Source organism: Liolophura sinensis, chromosome 4 (genome assembly GCF_032854445.1).
Source record: "Liolophura sinensis isolate JHLJ2023 chromosome 4, CUHK_Ljap_v2, whole genome shotgun sequence".
NCBI classification, from domain to species: domain Eukaryota; kingdom Metazoa; phylum Mollusca; class Polyplacophora; order Chitonida; family Chitonidae; genus Liolophura; species Liolophura sinensis.
Genome location: NC_088298.1, coordinates 22,557,510 through 22,574,397, shown reverse-complemented (window position 1 = coordinate 22,574,397; position 16,888 = coordinate 22,557,510). Strand labels below are relative to the sequence as shown.

The 16,888-nt window shown below is 40.6% G+C and overlaps 1 protein-coding gene across 1 annotated transcript in view; it reads left to right on the top strand.

Annotated features, from left to right (window-relative positions):
* The window catches only part of LOC135464605 (pre-mRNA-splicing factor CWC22 homolog), a 29,498-nt gene extending 16,146 nt beyond the window's left edge, over positions 1 to 13,352 (top strand). The window contains exons 12-20 of the mRNA XM_064742049.1: positions 811 to 873; positions 1,228 to 1,314; positions 2,721 to 2,866; positions 3,625 to 3,702; positions 4,397 to 4,549; positions 5,575 to 5,702; positions 6,878 to 6,979; positions 7,963 to 8,150; positions 9,291 to 13,352. Of these exons, the coding sequence (XP_064598119.1) occupies positions 811 to 873; positions 1,228 to 1,314; positions 2,721 to 2,866; positions 3,625 to 3,702; positions 4,397 to 4,549; positions 5,575 to 5,702; positions 6,878 to 6,979; positions 7,963 to 8,150; positions 9,291 to 10,597 (2,252 nt within the window). The 3' untranslated portion in view covers positions 10,598 to 13,352. The remainder of the gene's footprint in view (positions 1 to 810; positions 874 to 1,227; positions 1,315 to 2,720; positions 2,867 to 3,624; positions 3,703 to 4,396; positions 4,550 to 5,574; positions 5,703 to 6,877; positions 6,980 to 7,962; positions 8,151 to 9,290) is intronic.
* Positions 13,353 to 16,888: the final 3,536 nt, after the last annotated feature.

The window sequence follows — 16,888 nt, the reverse complement described above, 5'->3', positions numbered from 1 at the left end:
TGCAGACAACCAGTGGTTGACACCGCTCATGTGGCTGTTAACACAGTCAAACAGTGGTTGGACCTGTTATCTTCGACCAGTATGGTGTGTATTTGTACATCACACAAGCGAAAAAGGGACTGCTTTGGTGCCCTAGTGGTTAGAGCGTCTGTTGAGAGATGTTAAGATTTTTAAAGACTTTAAAAATGGTACTTGTTGCTGCCTCGCTTGGAACTCAGCACTGAGAGGTTACAGCAAAGAAGCATTACTGGTTGGCCGGGTGTCGGTATATTTATTTATTTATTTGATTGATGTTTTAGGCAGTACTCAAGAATATTTCACTTATACGACAGCGGCTAGCATTATGGTGGGAGGAAACCAGGCAGTGCCGAGGGGAAACCCACAACCATCCGCAGGTTGCTGGCAGACCTTCGATGTTAGTATAAAATGTGACTGGGTGGGATGTTATGTTGGGTGTCTTCGGCATGATACTTCAGTGGCTGCAGCACTTTGGTGGCATGGACTCACCCTACAAAAAGAAGACATGGTCTGTGTACAAACACATAATGACGCCTTGTCATATGACTTGACAATTGTTCAGTACAACATTAAAACCCCAAGCACAAGTGATAAAAATTGCCAGTAACTTGTCATGGGTCGCTGATGTAGCCCGTGCACTCCAGTTTTGTCCAGCCATAAAAGCGACCGATCACATCAGTGAAAACTCCTGCTACAATAACATAATGTGATCAGGTTTTTAAGGTGTCTTCAAAACATTAAATTAACAACCACATTTTAGTAATTCTCTGATTTTGCTTTCTCACTTTACAGATGTCTTTAAGGCTGATCCTGATTTTGTTGTCAATGAGGACAAATACAAGACTCTGAAGAAAGGTAAGGTTTTTCTTACTTTACCAAAACCCATTTCTGAATCAGTCAAGTCCTCTGACTGAGCGAAAAAATGTGAGGAACTTACATGTGTAAGGATGAACAGATGAGGTGCTTCTCAGTTTTTCACTGGAGAGGACAGCCTCGGTGTTCGTTTTCATTTCCAGCCAGATATCATGTAGACTACATGTAGTTGCTGGTCTGTGCACATCAGCTAGTTAGTGGCTACATGGAATTTGCGTCAGCAAGCCACTGTTGACTGTACATATATATTAGCTAGTTACCATCAGTTAATGTCTACTTGCTATCGTCCAGCTCTTGGTTAGGCCGTGACTCTGTTGTTGTTGTTGTTGTGTACAGAAATCCTGGATGAGGACAGCTCTGATGGAGAGTCTGGAAGTGGTAGTGGAGAGGACAGCAGTGACGAGGATGAAGAGGCAGATGATGGTGAGTTATCTCCCCTTTGTTTGGCCTGCCTAAACCTGGGCCCAGTTGTTGGAAAGTGTATTAGCTAAAACTGGTATGAAGTAAGTTTTGTAATTCAGACTTTTAAACAACTTCAGCAACTAATCGAGCTGACCAAAGTCTAAAGTATAACAGCAGAAGGCTTAGTTCATATTTAATATACTGTTATGCAATTACCTTTGGGCTAAGTACGAAATTGAGGACTTGGTTAAAGTTAGATCTGGTATTAAGTCTTCAAACAGTTTTGAACAACCGGGCCCTGCACAGTAGAGGTAAATATGATACTAGCACCACCATATTCTCAGCGCTGTTAGTGAAGAGGATTATCAAGTCACTTACCTCCCTTAGTGTGCTGTTCTTCAGTTATTCAGGTAACAAACTCCAGCAGAAGATTCATGTAGTACTTGTATATTTACTCTAAGTTACCTCAAATGGGGACACGATTTCCAGTGCAGAATTTCAGTGAAAGGAATGTTTAATGTAGAAAGCACGCTGCCGCTAGGTTAAAACATGGGCTATTGAGTCAAAATTAGCACCCAGGTCCCGTGTAATGCAAGATTCCACAACATTTCTGTTAAAAAAATGGCATAAGTGAGTAATTCACCTCATTACTGCTCCTGTTTATGAATTGTCTGTTCTGTCTTCACTTCATCATCTTGTGTTGATTCTCTTCTAATTTGCCTGTCTTGGACAGGGAAGTTGTGGATTGTCTCGATCATTGCTTGTGGGATTCTAGAGACTAGAAGTGATCGGTGATGCTCATGTGGCTGTCTGCACAGTTGAACAATCGCTAATGACTTCTTTTCTTCCACCAGTGCCTTCCTGTATGTCCCATGTGGGAAGGTTTGTCTGCAGCTTCCTTTAAGTTCACTGTCGGCACTCTTGTAGTCTGGTGGTTCACCCTGAGCTCTCATGTAGTCTTGTGGTTCACCCTGGGCACTCTTGTACTTTGGTGGTTCACCCAGGGCACTCTTGTACTTTGGTGGTTCACCCCGGGCACTCTTGTAGTTTGGTGGTTCACCCCGGGCACTCTTGTAGTCTAGTGGTTCACCCTGGGCACTCTTATACTTTGGTGGTTCACCCTGGGCACTCTTGTACTTTGGTGGTTCACCCTGGGCACTCTTGTAATTTGGTGGTTCACCCTGGGGACTCTTGTAGTCTGGTGGTTCACCCTAGGGACTCTTGTAGTTTGGTGGTTCACCCCGGGCACTCTTGTAGTCTAGTGGTTCACCCTGGGCACTCTTATACTTTGGTGGTTCACTCAGGGCACCTTGGTTTCCAACACTCTTAAAACTGACCGCCGTCCTACGAGTGCAAAGTTCTTAAGTATGTCGTAAAACAACCCTCAGCCACTCCCCTTACCAATGAGTGTGTTGTGATTTGCACAGAGGAAGAGCAGCAGAAGATCATTGATCAGACCGAGACGAATCTCGTGGCGCTGCGTCGGACCATCTACCTCACCATACAGTCCAGTCTCGACTTCGAGGAGTGTGCCCACAAAATCATGAGGATGGAGCTTAAACCAGGCCAAGAGGTATATGCGTACAGAAACAGAATAAGCTCATTACTTGAGAATTTCATCTGTGGATTATTAAAACAGAAAATATCGTTTGCTCGTAACTTGCGGATGGTCACGGGTTTCCCCTGGGCTCTGCACAGTTTCCTCCCATAATGCTGGTCGATGTCACACAAGTGAAATATTCTTGAGTACGGCGTAAAACATCAATCAGATAAATAAAATGTTGTTGTTGTTTGTCAAAATCATAGTATTCATTTGACCAGTAACTCAAACTCAATATTTGAAATAATCAGCCCATGTATAAAAGTGCCATATGTAGACCACCATATTGCGTGTCTTATTTGAGACAGCCACATTGCATCAGTTTACAATCTTCCCGAGCTCAAGTCCACTGTGACCTGTCTCAAGTAGTGGGGCTCATTGGTTTGATTTACCAGGAACATTAGAGAGATCAGGCCCATTGGTGAAAGCCCACAACTTTGCCAGTCGTGAAGTTTGACAGCATTTATCTCTGTTGTGACGTTAACTTGTTTAGAATGATAAACATGCTAAATTTATTCTGAAGTGTTGTCAATTAAGGTGCATTTGTCAATATTCCTATTGTTTCACTTTCTTTTGATATAAATTTATGTAGACATTAGCTGGTTGCGCAGTGTAGGCTGTCTTGAAGAAAATTTGAACATACACATATTCCCCAGCTTTTACAATTCATCCATTTCCTGCTTTCAGTCATGGAATCATTCAGTTGGTCAATAATGTTTGTGTTCAATCAGGTGGAAGTCTGCAATATGATACTGGACTGCTGTGCTCAACAGAGAACTTACGAAAAGTTTTATGGACTTCTGGCTCAGGTAACTCTCACTTGAAAACATAAAAATGATGACATAATCAGATGATGGAGCCTAAAAGCTTATTTGCAGATATGGTCTTTAATATTTTTTTAGGTTTTTTCTTTTAAGAGGAAAAGATATTTGAAAATGTTTTTGTATGGTGAGTATTTGAATCACAATGCAGTACATATAGTCTTAGCTCAATAACGTTCTAAATAAGGATGTAATGGGTGTCTAATAAATTTATTCGAAAGTGAATTTGTTGTTTATATCCAAACACTTACCTTTAATAGGCATTATGATAATATTTGTGATTATGTTAAAACCATAAAAGTGATCGAAGTGCTGGTTGAACACATTTGTGGAAAAGACCAAATTCTTGTGCAAATACATTTATTAAACATGTGCTACATCCTTAGCATCCTCAGTTATTGAAGACCACATTTACAACTAACTTTTCACACTCTTTCATCTGAACTTTTGTTTTCTCCACCTTGTAAAATGTGGGCTTAAAGTAGGAAATATCGCGAGCCTCAAATGAAAGGTATTGTAATTCTGCTAGAAATTCAGACACTCTAGAAATTCTGACTCTAGAAATATTCAGCAATCCGTGTGCAGAAATACACTTTTATTTTACTTTTACACATGTGTACATTTGTCTCTAGCTTTATAAGAAGATTTATTAGTATCATAATCCTCTTTGTTTCATTTCCAGAGATTTTGTCAAGTGGATAAGAAATTCATCGAGCCATTTCAGAACATTTTCAAGGAACAGTACGAAACCATTCATCGCTTGGAGACCAATAAACTTCGTAACGTGGCTAAATTTTTCTCACACCTCCTACACACAGATGCCATAGCTTGGGGAGTAAGTGTCAGATTGGGGTGCCTGCGTTCATCAGTTATTTACCGTTTATGCATACATGTAAAATGAGCTTCAGTCATCAATCAGCCAATCAGGAAGCTGATCTTGTATATGGCCGAGTATCACTATGGTGATTTTTTCCAAGCTCTGCCGGCTTTTTTCAGCCTTTGTCCTGAAATACTGTGTCTGAAAAAACAGCCGAATCAAATGAATCTTTCCTTGTACTGACAGCGTTCCCCACCCACTTAAAGATGTAGGTGACGTGGTTTTAGTCTGTCAAACAGAAAACACTGTGAATAATTTCACCCTCAATTCAGGTGTACGCGGTGTTGTACCAAACTGACCTGGGGTTTTGCGGATTCACACAAGTCTTAACTTATTAAGCTCAAAGTTATTGTTAGTGATAATACCCTTATTAAAACAGAACACCTCCCATTTGTAAATTCCTGCATCCCACTGCTTGTGTGGCCTTGGTGACAATACCAGGACAATAAAGGTTGTGTGACCATTTGATGTATTGACTTATGTATTTGATTGTTTTACGCCGTAATCAAGAATATTTCACTTATATGATGGCGGCCAGCCTTTGATGGAAGGAAACCGGGTAGAACCCGAGGGAAACCCATGTCCATCCGCAGGTGGCTGGAAGACCTTCCCATGTATGGTCGGAGGTGACCATTTGAATAGTCAAGCGATCTTTGAACACCACTTGTCCTACACAAACATGGTGTGCACATCTGTACTTCACACAAGGGAAACTTTGTCAGTTAACAGCGGACACCTCTGTTTGCTTAAAACTGACTTCCATATGATAAGTGAAAACTACTTCAGCATGGCACTGAAACAATCAAATAAAAGAAATCTGCCCTCCATTCACAGGTGCTAAATACTGTGAGATAACACCTTTTCCTCTGTCCTTCATCCACAGGTGCTAATATACCTACATGTGTGAAATCTACCCTCCATTCACAGGTGCAAATTTGCCTACATGTATGAGATAACACCTTCCATTTATCCTTCATTCACAGGTGCTGAGCTGTGTTCATCTCAACGAAGACGACACAACATCAGCGAGTCGAATCTTTGTCAAGATTCTGTTCCAGGAATTGTCTGAATACATGGGATTACCCAAACTCAATGACAGATTAAAAGATCCGTAAGTTGTGTAAAATGTTTATTTGAAAGTCAAAAAAAAGCAACTGTATTTGACCTGAACGTGCTAAAGTTTAGCATTTTCTAAGGACATCTGCATCCACCAGGGCAATGTGAAGATTTTTATTTATGAAGTATGATCTGTTTCTGGTCAGAAAGTGCTGGCGTAAAAAAAAAATCATTTTTAGGGATACAAGTGCCCCTTAAAGTGAATTTTTACAGCCTTAAAGAAAAAAAGAACACAGTAAAACAACCTATACCTGAAATGAAAGAGCTATGCTTGTGGTTAAGTAAAATATTTTTTTCTGCCAGCAGTGCTTGATGTTAAAGAAGTTTTTAATAGGTAAACATGAAAGGCTTAGGCACTTATGATTAGACGGAAACACAGGTGTTGGCAGCCTGGCCCTGTCAATCGTGTGATGGTTTTCGTCATTGTTACGTGATTGGTCCAAATGAGCTGGCAACACCAGTGTTTCCGTATAATCATAAGCACCTTTAGACATCTCTCAGGCCGCCATTGTGCTTAGCCTTGCCCAGTAGCTATTCAGGGGAGGGCATTCCAGACATATTTTGGCAGCCTACAGCCATGCATGTAAGCATGATGTGGCCCCATAATACATCACAAACTCTTCCTCTTTTAGATCGCCACGATATGGCTGAAATATTGCCGTTGTGGCGTTAAACCATAATCATTCATTCCTCGTTTAGAGATGGCTTTCACAGATTTTAGAGATGGCTTTCACAGATTTTAAAATGCACGATTATCACAATATATGAACATATTTTAGCTGGGACTGGAAATGCACGTAAATCGTATGGTGGGAGTAAACCTTTAGCACCTCGTAGCACAAGCCTAAAGTTTGGATTTACTCTAAATGTTCCTCAAATCAATGGATTTTCTAGAAAATGACAATCTTTAAAACAGTTTTTGTTTTTTCTTTAAAGTAAAAACTTTTTAAAATAATTGAAAAAAAAAAAGGTTGTATAATTGTTTTGTTTTTTTTTAAGGTGAAATACACTGAGTAAAGTTGAAACATGTGTCAGGAAATCTGTCGTTTAAGTATTTTAAACATTTGCTTGGTTGATTTTTTAAAGTGGGTTTTAACCTACCATTTTTGCAGTGTAAGTTCAACCAGATTCAAGCATTATTTATTAACTGCAATTTATCTCCCTTTACAGAACTCTTCAGGTGTGGTTTGAAGGTATAATGCCGAGGGACAATCCCAAGAACACAAGATTTGCCATCAACTTCTTCACCACTATCGGCTTGGGAGGATTAACGTAAGCATATTTGCCAAATTGAAATGATGGCCAATTATTGAGACACCAGTGGTCCTATTCATAAAACCCTAACTGACATTAGTTGATAAGAGACCAGATTTCGTGTATCTCCAAGGTTACAAGTCACTTGTCGCCAGCCATCACACCCATCGTTGCTGCTCTGGTATTAGTCTTTCTGCTGTATGTCTTTAATTATAGTATTGTTAGGATTAGAAATAAAATGCGGATGGGTGTGGGTTTATCACGGTTTCCCGCTGGCCGCTGTCGTATAAGTAAAATATTCTTGAGTACAACATAAAACATCAGTCAGATAAATAAAGTAGAAATAAAATGAAAACATTTGAGTAGCCATCGTAAACATGCACAGTATTAACTCCTTTTAATCCAAATGGAATCTATATATTATTAATTAATAGCTTACGCTTTTATTTTTTTCAAGAGGTGGATATTAATTTGGTTGTGTCAGTATCTGTAGTCCATTATTATTTATGTGCAGTCTCCTCAAAATATTGTAAAATTTGTGTGCAAATCCATTTTGTAGTCTCTCAAGTGAAGTTTCTAAAACCAAACATTTTTGCAAGTCGTGCATATTTATATGCATGGGATATATATTAATTTAAAGCTCTCTGAATTTGTTTATAACAATGTGGCTTTGTGAAGTTTTTGTGTGAAAAATGCAAAGAAACCGTTTTGTGTTTAGACAGTGGAAGTACTGCAATAATTTTTAGGAATGGTCGTGGATTTTTCACAATTTCTGTCTGGTTTCTTCTCACCATATGTTGGTCATTGGATTCTGTGATTCTTCAAGCTTTTCGCATGTTTGCAAAGTGTTTATTCAAGAATCAAAATTCAGAATCAAATTAAAAGTATGTATAAATTGCACTGAACGTTGCTCTTTTATATGCAAAAAGGTGGAGAGGAATTAGGGTGAATAAAATATTCTTGTGTATGGGTTAAAACACTAATCAGCTAAACATTTATAGGGACGACTTGAGAGAGCACCTGAGAAATCTGTCCAAACAGCTGATGCAGCAGAAACAGTTAGCCGAGCCGGAGTCTGAATCTTCCGACTCCTCTGATAGCAGTTCAGGCAGTGACTCCTCCTCTGACTCTTCCTCTGACTCCTCGGACTCTGATGACAGCAGTGACTCCAGCTTGGAATCTGATTCAGGTAAACTCCAGTCTTGTGGTTGTGGCTCCTTATGCTGACCTGTCATTTGTTTCAAAGTAACAGTTGAATTCTAATTTCATATTTTAGATATTCGTTACATGTCAGGGGCCGATTCCACAAAGCCATTTCTGACTTAAGTCAAAATTTGAAATACTATCTCAAAGCTTATTTTTGGGTTTTAGGAATTAAAATTCTGTGTCCCTCATCAGTGTTACTTTAAGACAAATGTGCCAAAATTTCAACTGGTTGGCTGGTTTCCTTTCCATGACAGCTGTTGTACAATGGTTGTATCAAATGAATGAAATGATGAAATGAATGACATGCTGATGGAGAGATAAAACACAACCATCATATGAATACCATTCAGGGCTTTACCATTCATCATGCTCTTGGTCTTTTGGGGGCGACTGGATGCTTGTCCATCTTTCATTTCAACTGTTGATTCAGTTCTCTCCTTGGACAGAGAATATACACGGTTGGGATGGCAATAAATGGTTGACAGTGATCATGTGGCAACACAGTTAACTTACATGCACAATGGGGCCTCTGTGACCCAGAGGGTTAGCACGCCAGCACGGCACAATGACCCATGAGCCTCTCACCTATGCGGTCGCTGTGAGTTAAAGTCCAGCTTGTGCTGGCTTCCTTTCCCCCCGTAAGTGGGAAGGTCTGTCAGCAGCCTCCGGATAGTCAGGGGTATCCAACGGGCTCTACCCAGTTTCTTCCCACCATAATTCTGGCCATATATAAATGAAATTTCTTAAGTATGGCATATAACACCAATCCGATAAATAAGATAACGCCCGTTTCTTTCAGATCCCTGGTTTAACTTACACGGTGTAAGTCTTCAGGAAGACGTCAAACCCAAATCATAAAAAGAAACGCCTTTTAAAACTAGAAAGAGACTCCATTGGGCTTGATATTCATGAAAACAATATTTATGGTATTTGAACTTCACTGTGTAATACTTTATTCATGAATTTTGTTGACATTTTTGCCTGACATGTTTTATGACAAAACATATAGGTATGAATCAAGGTTGTTCACACATCTGTGTACAAGTACACGTATTAACACGCTCATAACTGTGAAAACGCTGTGCTGTCCATCTGATAGAATGTCTGCTTTCCATGGGTTTAGATTCTGACGATGAAAGATCAAAGAAGAAAAAGAAGAAAGTTTCCCCAGCGAAGAACAACAAAGGCAAAGAGAAGCAGGGACCAGTTGCTAATGGCCTCGTTAGAGACTCTGACATTTTTCCTGACCAGCGTGATAGCTATTCTGATCCCTGGGATAGACAGAGAAGGCCTAATGACAAGAAGGCAGGACCCAAAGACAAAACTTCAAGGTCAGGTGACAAGAGTTCAGGGTCACGTGACAAAAACTCAAGGTTGGATAACAAGAGGTCAAAATCAAAGGACAAGAGTTCAAGGTCAGAGAAGAATTCAAAGTCATACGACAAACATTCCAAGTCAGTTGACCCGAGGTCAGATGACAACCATTCACGTGGAAATGACAGAGGGTCAAGGTCAGATGAAAAGCTTTCAAGGTCAAATGATAAGATTTCAAGATCAAGTGACAAACAGTCCTCCAGAAAAGAGCAAAAGAGTTCAAAGTCAAATAACATTTCAAGGTCGTCTGACAAATATTCTGCGGTAGGTGAAAAGGAAAGTTCGAGAAAACCAAAACACAAGCGAAAAGATGAAGAGATAAGTGGGGATAGTGAATCAGAGGAGAGTGTGGACTCCGATGATTCCAGTGAGGCTGAGGATTATGGGAAAGAAAGGGAGGAGAAAGGACTTGATAATCGAAGAGACGATAGGTCCAGGGATGCTTCCAGCAAATCTAAAGGAGACCAGCGTGATAGGGGAGATGGTTATGAGGATGCGAGGGAAGAGTTAAGAGAGGACAGAAGAAAGGATAGACTTAGAGAAGACAGATATGATAGAGGTGATAGACAAGTAGAGAAGGAGAGACGAAGAGATAGGGGTGATGTGATAGAGAGGCTTTGGGACTCTGGAAGACAGCGAGATAATGACCGTGACTATGCGAGACCCAGAGATAATGGACGAGATTCAGATCGGTACAGAGATAACAGACGTGACCCTGAGAGGTACAGAGATAACGGCCGTGACTCTGAAAGGTACAGAGATAGAGATTTCGATAGGTCCAGAGTTAATGACAGAGAATCTGACAGGTACAGAGATAACGGCCGAGAACCAGAGAGATCCAGGGATAATGGCCGGGATGCTGGTAGATCCAGAGATAATGATACAGATTTCAATAGGTACAGAGATTCTGATAGACATAAGGATAACGGACGCGACTCAGACAGGGATAGAGAGTACGATAGGTACAAGGATAGTAGAGCTAAAGAACCCCGGGACTCTAGGGGAAGGCGTGAAGAAAATTCTGAACGTCCAAGGATATCTTCGCGTCGGAGATAAACATGAATTCAACGGGTTCTTTGGTGCAAGCTAGGTACATTTTCTTTTTATCATATCGCACCAATGTGGTGGCTGTGAGTTAACGTCTAGCTCATGCTGGATTCCTCTCCAGCCGTACGTGGGAAGGTCTGCCAGCAGCCTGCAGATGGTAGTGGGTTTCCCCCTGGCTCTACCCGGTTTCCTCCCACCACAATGCTGGCCGCCATCGGATACGTGGAATATTCTTGAGTATGGCGTAAAACATCAGTCAAATAAATAAAAATAAATTTCATCAATCAGATGTTAAATTTGTATGAAACAGATTGGTTTAATATTATTTGTTGCATTTCCTAAATGGTTAATACTGATGGAGTTCATTCCTGCCATTCATCGTTTCTTCACAGTGCATTAGAACTCTGTTGTACATGTACTGAACGTAGTGAGGAGGAGGTAACATGCCTTGCAGATTGCTTGGACCTGTATTATATATGTATTAAAGTAAAAGAAAGTTAAAATATGAAGTAAGGTACAGCGTATGAACAACTAAAAACTATGTGTAAAAATACTTTTATTCATTTTTTCAGATTTTTTTTTAAGAGTGCTGAAAGGCATTCAAATATGTGAATACTATGGTGGGTTTTATGAGCCATATTGATGGTATCAAGGATCTCTGACGTCTGACGTCACCTTTATTCCTGATGTTCACCAGAAAGAAGGAATTTTGGGGAATATTATTTCAGTAATCTTTTATTCAAGGGTGAAAAGAGTTATTCCAACATTCATTGTCATGATAAGAGTTGGAAAAACTTCCTGTGATGTCAAAAGTTCTCTGACAGCAGGGTCTGTAAAGCCCACCTTAGAATTCAAATGTTTGAATGCCTTTATCTCTTTTCACGAAAATCTAAAAATTTATGATAATATATTTATGCATAGTTTTAAGTTGTGCGTATGATGAACCTACTTCGATTTTTGGGTGTCTTTTCCTCTAAAGAGCAATCTTGGTGCAGGTATTCAAAAGCTTCTCGAGGGTTTAATTTGACTTAAACCTGGTCGTAATCCGAGGGTTCATTAGAAGGCAATTATTAGCTACCTGCAGCCTGCTACTTCCGCAAAAAAATACCGACCTACCCTGACCAAAGGTGCTATTTTGTTTCATTTAACGGGGGAACTTACAAAACTTATAACTGTATCAAGACAGTCCAAAGCTGTGAACTCACTTGTTCCTTCCTTTATTATGTCACAATTATCAGTCAGAGTATGTGTGCTCATAAAACGTATATTACATACACACGCACTGCAACGTCACAGAAGAAAACGGTGCGTTCTGCTGTCATTTTAACCTTCAGGGTAGCCTTGTATTCAAAAAGATGATAAAGCCCTGATAAATATTGATACACTGTTGAACAACAGGCTTCTGGGATTTCTGGTAGTATTGTACTCGTAAGTACGTATTGGCTTAGCTGTTCACATGTAAGTTATGTTCTTTACATGCCCTGTTTTCTGCTGTTCTCAAATCAGATACATGTACACTGTTACACATATTAAGTGCAGACCTTTCTTTTTTTTTCAAGCAAAACCAAGTGTCATGTTTGTTATAGTGGTAACATACATGTAATACCGTTTGTGTAGGAGTTAGTGTGAGTTATCAACAGGTTTCTAACACTATTGTGCCATGTGAAAATCACCTCTGACAAAGCATTCCCAAAGCAGCATTACTCCTAGCATTATTTCAATACCGTATTGCATAGCATTGTTTGGTAAGCGGGTAGCATTGCCTCTAACATTTGTTTCCTAAGCTACATGTACATGTAATATTGTTTTCCGAGCCAGTGTTGCTTCTGGTTTGCCCACCCTGGCCAATATTGCTTGTTTATAAAGTTCTGGCATTGTTTTCTGAGCCATTACTGCTTCTAGTTTGTCCTCACTGGCCAATATTGCTTCTTAAAGTTCCAGCATTGTTTTCCAAGCCAGTATTGCTTCTGGTTTCTTCTCCCTGGCCAATATTGCTTCTTTTAGTTCCAGCATTGTTTTCCAAGCCAGTATTGCTTCTGGTTTCTTCTCACTGGCCAATATTGCTTCTTTTAGTTCCAGCATTGTTTTCCAAGCCAGTATTGCTTCTGGTTTCTTCTCACTGGCCAATATTGCTTCTTTTAGTTCCAGCATTGTTTTCCAAGCCAGTATTGCCAGTTTCACGTACGGTAGGATATACATATTTACAGCTCTTGGGGAAACGGTTAGTGAAGACGTATAAATATTCACGTAGTTACGTGTCCAGAACGCAACAAGGAGTTTGTGGGAGCATGCCATGTTGTGAATTCACCGCGGCTTTCTTCAACACAACACAATGGGAAACCTCTCCTGCCTAAATAACTATGGCCAAAGCTTTAGTTGTTCATTCCTGCCTTTGCAATGATGTTTAGCGGGCAAACTCATTTAATTGCAAGAGAACAGTGGCCAAGTCAACGTAAAACCCAGTCCAAACTGCGCGGAAAAACGTACCCAGTTATAAATCTCTCTACGGCACATACTTTGACTTATACCCTGCAAGCTTGTCAACTTAACTTCTGATTGAGCAACCCACTTTATTTACCTCCAAGTTTTGAAAGCAGTCCACAATCTCAAAGGGAGTGAACTTTTATAATATATACTTGAAAAGTTTTGTTACCGTCGCCTTGTACCTAAAATGTGTACATGTAGACGTGACTTCTGTTTGAGTACTGAGTAGCTGGCTGTACCAGCCCTTATCATTTTCACCTTACACTCAGTAAAGACTGACACGTACCAAGCCAGTGATCTGTTCAGTTCGGGCAAGGTTAGTTTTGATACAAGTAACTATTAAAATTGGACCGAAGTATGCCTGGGTGCATTTTCATTCAGTATTACCAAATGTTAATAAACACAGTGCTTTTAGTGTTATCACTGAATTATGAATTGACATACAATATATTTTCACCACACTTTACAAGCTTTTTTTTTTTTTTTTTTTTGTCTTTCTTATTGTTTGTAATATAACTGTAAATATAGAAGTAGGAGCTCGTGAAGAAGACGTCTCAATATTCTAATGTTGTACATTTTTACCGATGCATGTATGAACTCAAAAGCGAGTACATTGTTCTGGCCTGACTACGTATTTGGCCAGGGTTTCTATTGGTCCTGCTCTACTGTGTGAAAATTACTGTATAAATGCGCACCGAAATATGTAAGTGAAGTTTATTGTATTCTGAAATGAGAGTTCAGTGCATAAAATGCATTTGATGAATGCGTTGATTCAAAAATTTTTATGAATTTTGTTCTGGATTTTCTAACCAGTGTTTTCCTTCTGGACCCTGGCGTTAGGCAGTGAATTTGTGGGTACTTCCGTTCGCTAGGCACCTTCTGATGGTCGTTGAACAACACGTGTTTTTCAAGTATATGATGTACGTGTACATATGCATATCTGTACATCATGTGGGATTGTATCGGCAACTTCCCCGGTGCATTCCAGTTTCCTCCAGGCGTATAGCTGACCGCCATCATATAAATGAATGACCGCTTTGGTGGCCTAAAGGTTAGTGCGTCCGCATGGAAGTGGGAAGACCCGGGATCAAACCCGGGTCGTGTCATACCAAAGACTACAAATGGTACACGTTGCTGCCTCGCTTGGCGCTCAGCACTCGGAGGTTAGAGCAGGAAACATGACTGGCTGGCCCCTGTTAGTACGCTAAACCCCAAGCACTCACTTACCCCTGTTAGTATACTGTGACTGGGTGTCATGTCTGGTGTCTTCGGCATGATACTTTGGCGCCATGGATTCGCCTTAGCACATTGTATATGTTGTAGACCTACACACCTAATAACCCCACGAGTCATACGACTGGGGAAAAAAAATGAGTGTTATGTGCGACGTTAAACCCCAAAAAGTGATTCAATCATATATAAGTGAAAAATTCTGTAATGTGGCAGTAAAGGGATACAGAATGGTTTCTGATTGGTAAGTGAGAGGGATGAGCAAGTCCAGGCTATGCTTACGCGAAGCTTAGGGTGAGCTGAATTTTAGATACCGATATGGCAGATTTATTCAAGTGTGACCGTGTAATCCTCTCTCCACTGTCAGCCAGTCAGCGTCGATTGTGTCCCTGTAAACAACAACCTAATAAATAAAGTGTACTATTGTATATTGTGGAGATTTGTGCCATTGGGTGACGATGATTGTGTTCGAATAGTTAGACACAGGATGTGTGGGTTCCATTCCGACTCAGGCAGGAAAATTTGGAGAGTTTCCTGCTTGTACTGCATGTTCTCCTGAGTCTTGTAGCAATTAGAAGTAAACCACATTTGTAAGACCAGTTGTAAGACCGTGAGTCACTGGTTTACTTCCGGTCTCCCAGTTTTCCCCTTCCAAGACATGGGTCACTCTCATGTGAGTGAAATAGGAATTCAAGGTATTGGACCGATGGAGTTTTAGATGAGTATATGATACAATGTCAGAGTGGCTAGTAAAGCATAGGGTTTCCTTCCAACATAATTCTGGCCGCCGTTGTTTAAGTGAAATATTCTTCAGTATGGTGTAAAACACAAATCAAACTAATAAATAAATCAATTCAATTGGCTGACTCGGTTAGCACGCCATCACGGCGCCATGACCCAGGAATCTACCACCGCGATAGCGGTAGCTGTGAGTTAAGTCCAGCTAAAGCTGAGATTCCATATACGCGGTATGCGGTTTGCGGTATACGGCACGCGGTACGCGGATATGGCATGCGGTATGCGCTTTCTCTGATTCCATTTATGCGGTAACCTATGCGTTTTCTTTCATTCATGGTGCGTTTTTATCAGAGCAAACATGTCGCATTCCTCCATTTCACGACGTGTGGCTTGAGAGCAAGATTCAGACCTTGCCATAATAGCAATGTCATATAAGTTGTTGCAACTAAAGAAGCGTAAAAAGAGAAAACACCGATGGTGGGTCCACAGTATTTTGCGGCAAAGAGCTCAGCAGGGAGCTTTCCGAAAACTTGGTCTCGGAATTGCAGCTGGATGGAGAAAAATTCCAACAGTACTTTCGTCTAACCAGAGAACAATTCAAACAAGTTCCGACCACGTGTCGGGGAAACACCCCACCAGTGACGTCATTTCTTGGGATACCCTGTCCGGTTTTGAAAACGCATACTGCACCGATCGCTACATGGTGCGATCGATTTTGCCGTATACGTTTCCGCATGAAAAAACGGATCCGCGACCGTACCTATGGAATCATTGCAACTTATTTTAACTATTTCGATTTTTTGCCGCGTACCGCATACCGCGTAGGCCTACTGTATACCGCTACCGCATGTAAGGAATCTCAGCTTCATGCTGGCTTCCTCTGCGACCGTACGTGGAAAGGTCTTCCAGCAACCTAGCTGTCTGTGGTTGCGGGTTTTCCTCGGGTTCTGCCTGGTTTCCTTCCACAATAATGTTGGCCATCGTCGTTTAAGTGCAGTATTCTTCAATACGGCGTAAAACACCAAACAAGTAAATAAGTGGCGTAAATCCGCTGATTATCGAGACATAATAGAGGGAGAAAGTTTAGTAATACGATTATAACGGTTGCAAACCTGGTAAATTTCAAACATTTTATTCACGTACTCTTTTAGTATAAGGGGAGCAATCTAAAGAGCTCAGCCTGGTGGGCTGAAGTATGGTGGCCAAGAGATAGGTTATCGCGTTAACGCATCACCATGACAGAGGAGCCTGTCTCTGCGGTCTGTGAGAGTCCACCTCATCCCAGGTATCCTACCACCATAATGCTGGTTGTCGTCAAATAAGCGAAAATATTCTAGGCTACGGCATAAAACACCAACACATTTAGCTTGTAAATGACAGACTGTTACCTGTAAATAGAAATACCGCGCCTGTATATGAAATGACTGGAACGTTGCCAGGTAAATTAGATATCCTGAAGATTCGTGCAACACAGATATAGTGCCGCAATATTGAACTAAACCATGTTCATCGCTTCTAATTGTTGGGTGTAATAACAGTGCCCGGTAATTCGAAAGTGCATTATTTGAACTTAAGCCCTTTGTTCATGTTAGTCCACACCAAACTGTAATTTACTTAGCATAAAAATGAGAGTGGTATTCAGGTTTCAGTGGAATACACATCTTGAACAACTGGGCCCTTGTGTTTTAACCTGGCGTTCCCGTGAAACAGCACTGGGCATTACGGTAAATGATCTAATACTTGGCCCCAAAATGCATTTATGGAGCCAAATAAAGATGGTTAGATATTACTTTTGGTGCTGACACTAACAGTTTTCCAGATGGATATCATTTTACTTTCCAAACAAAG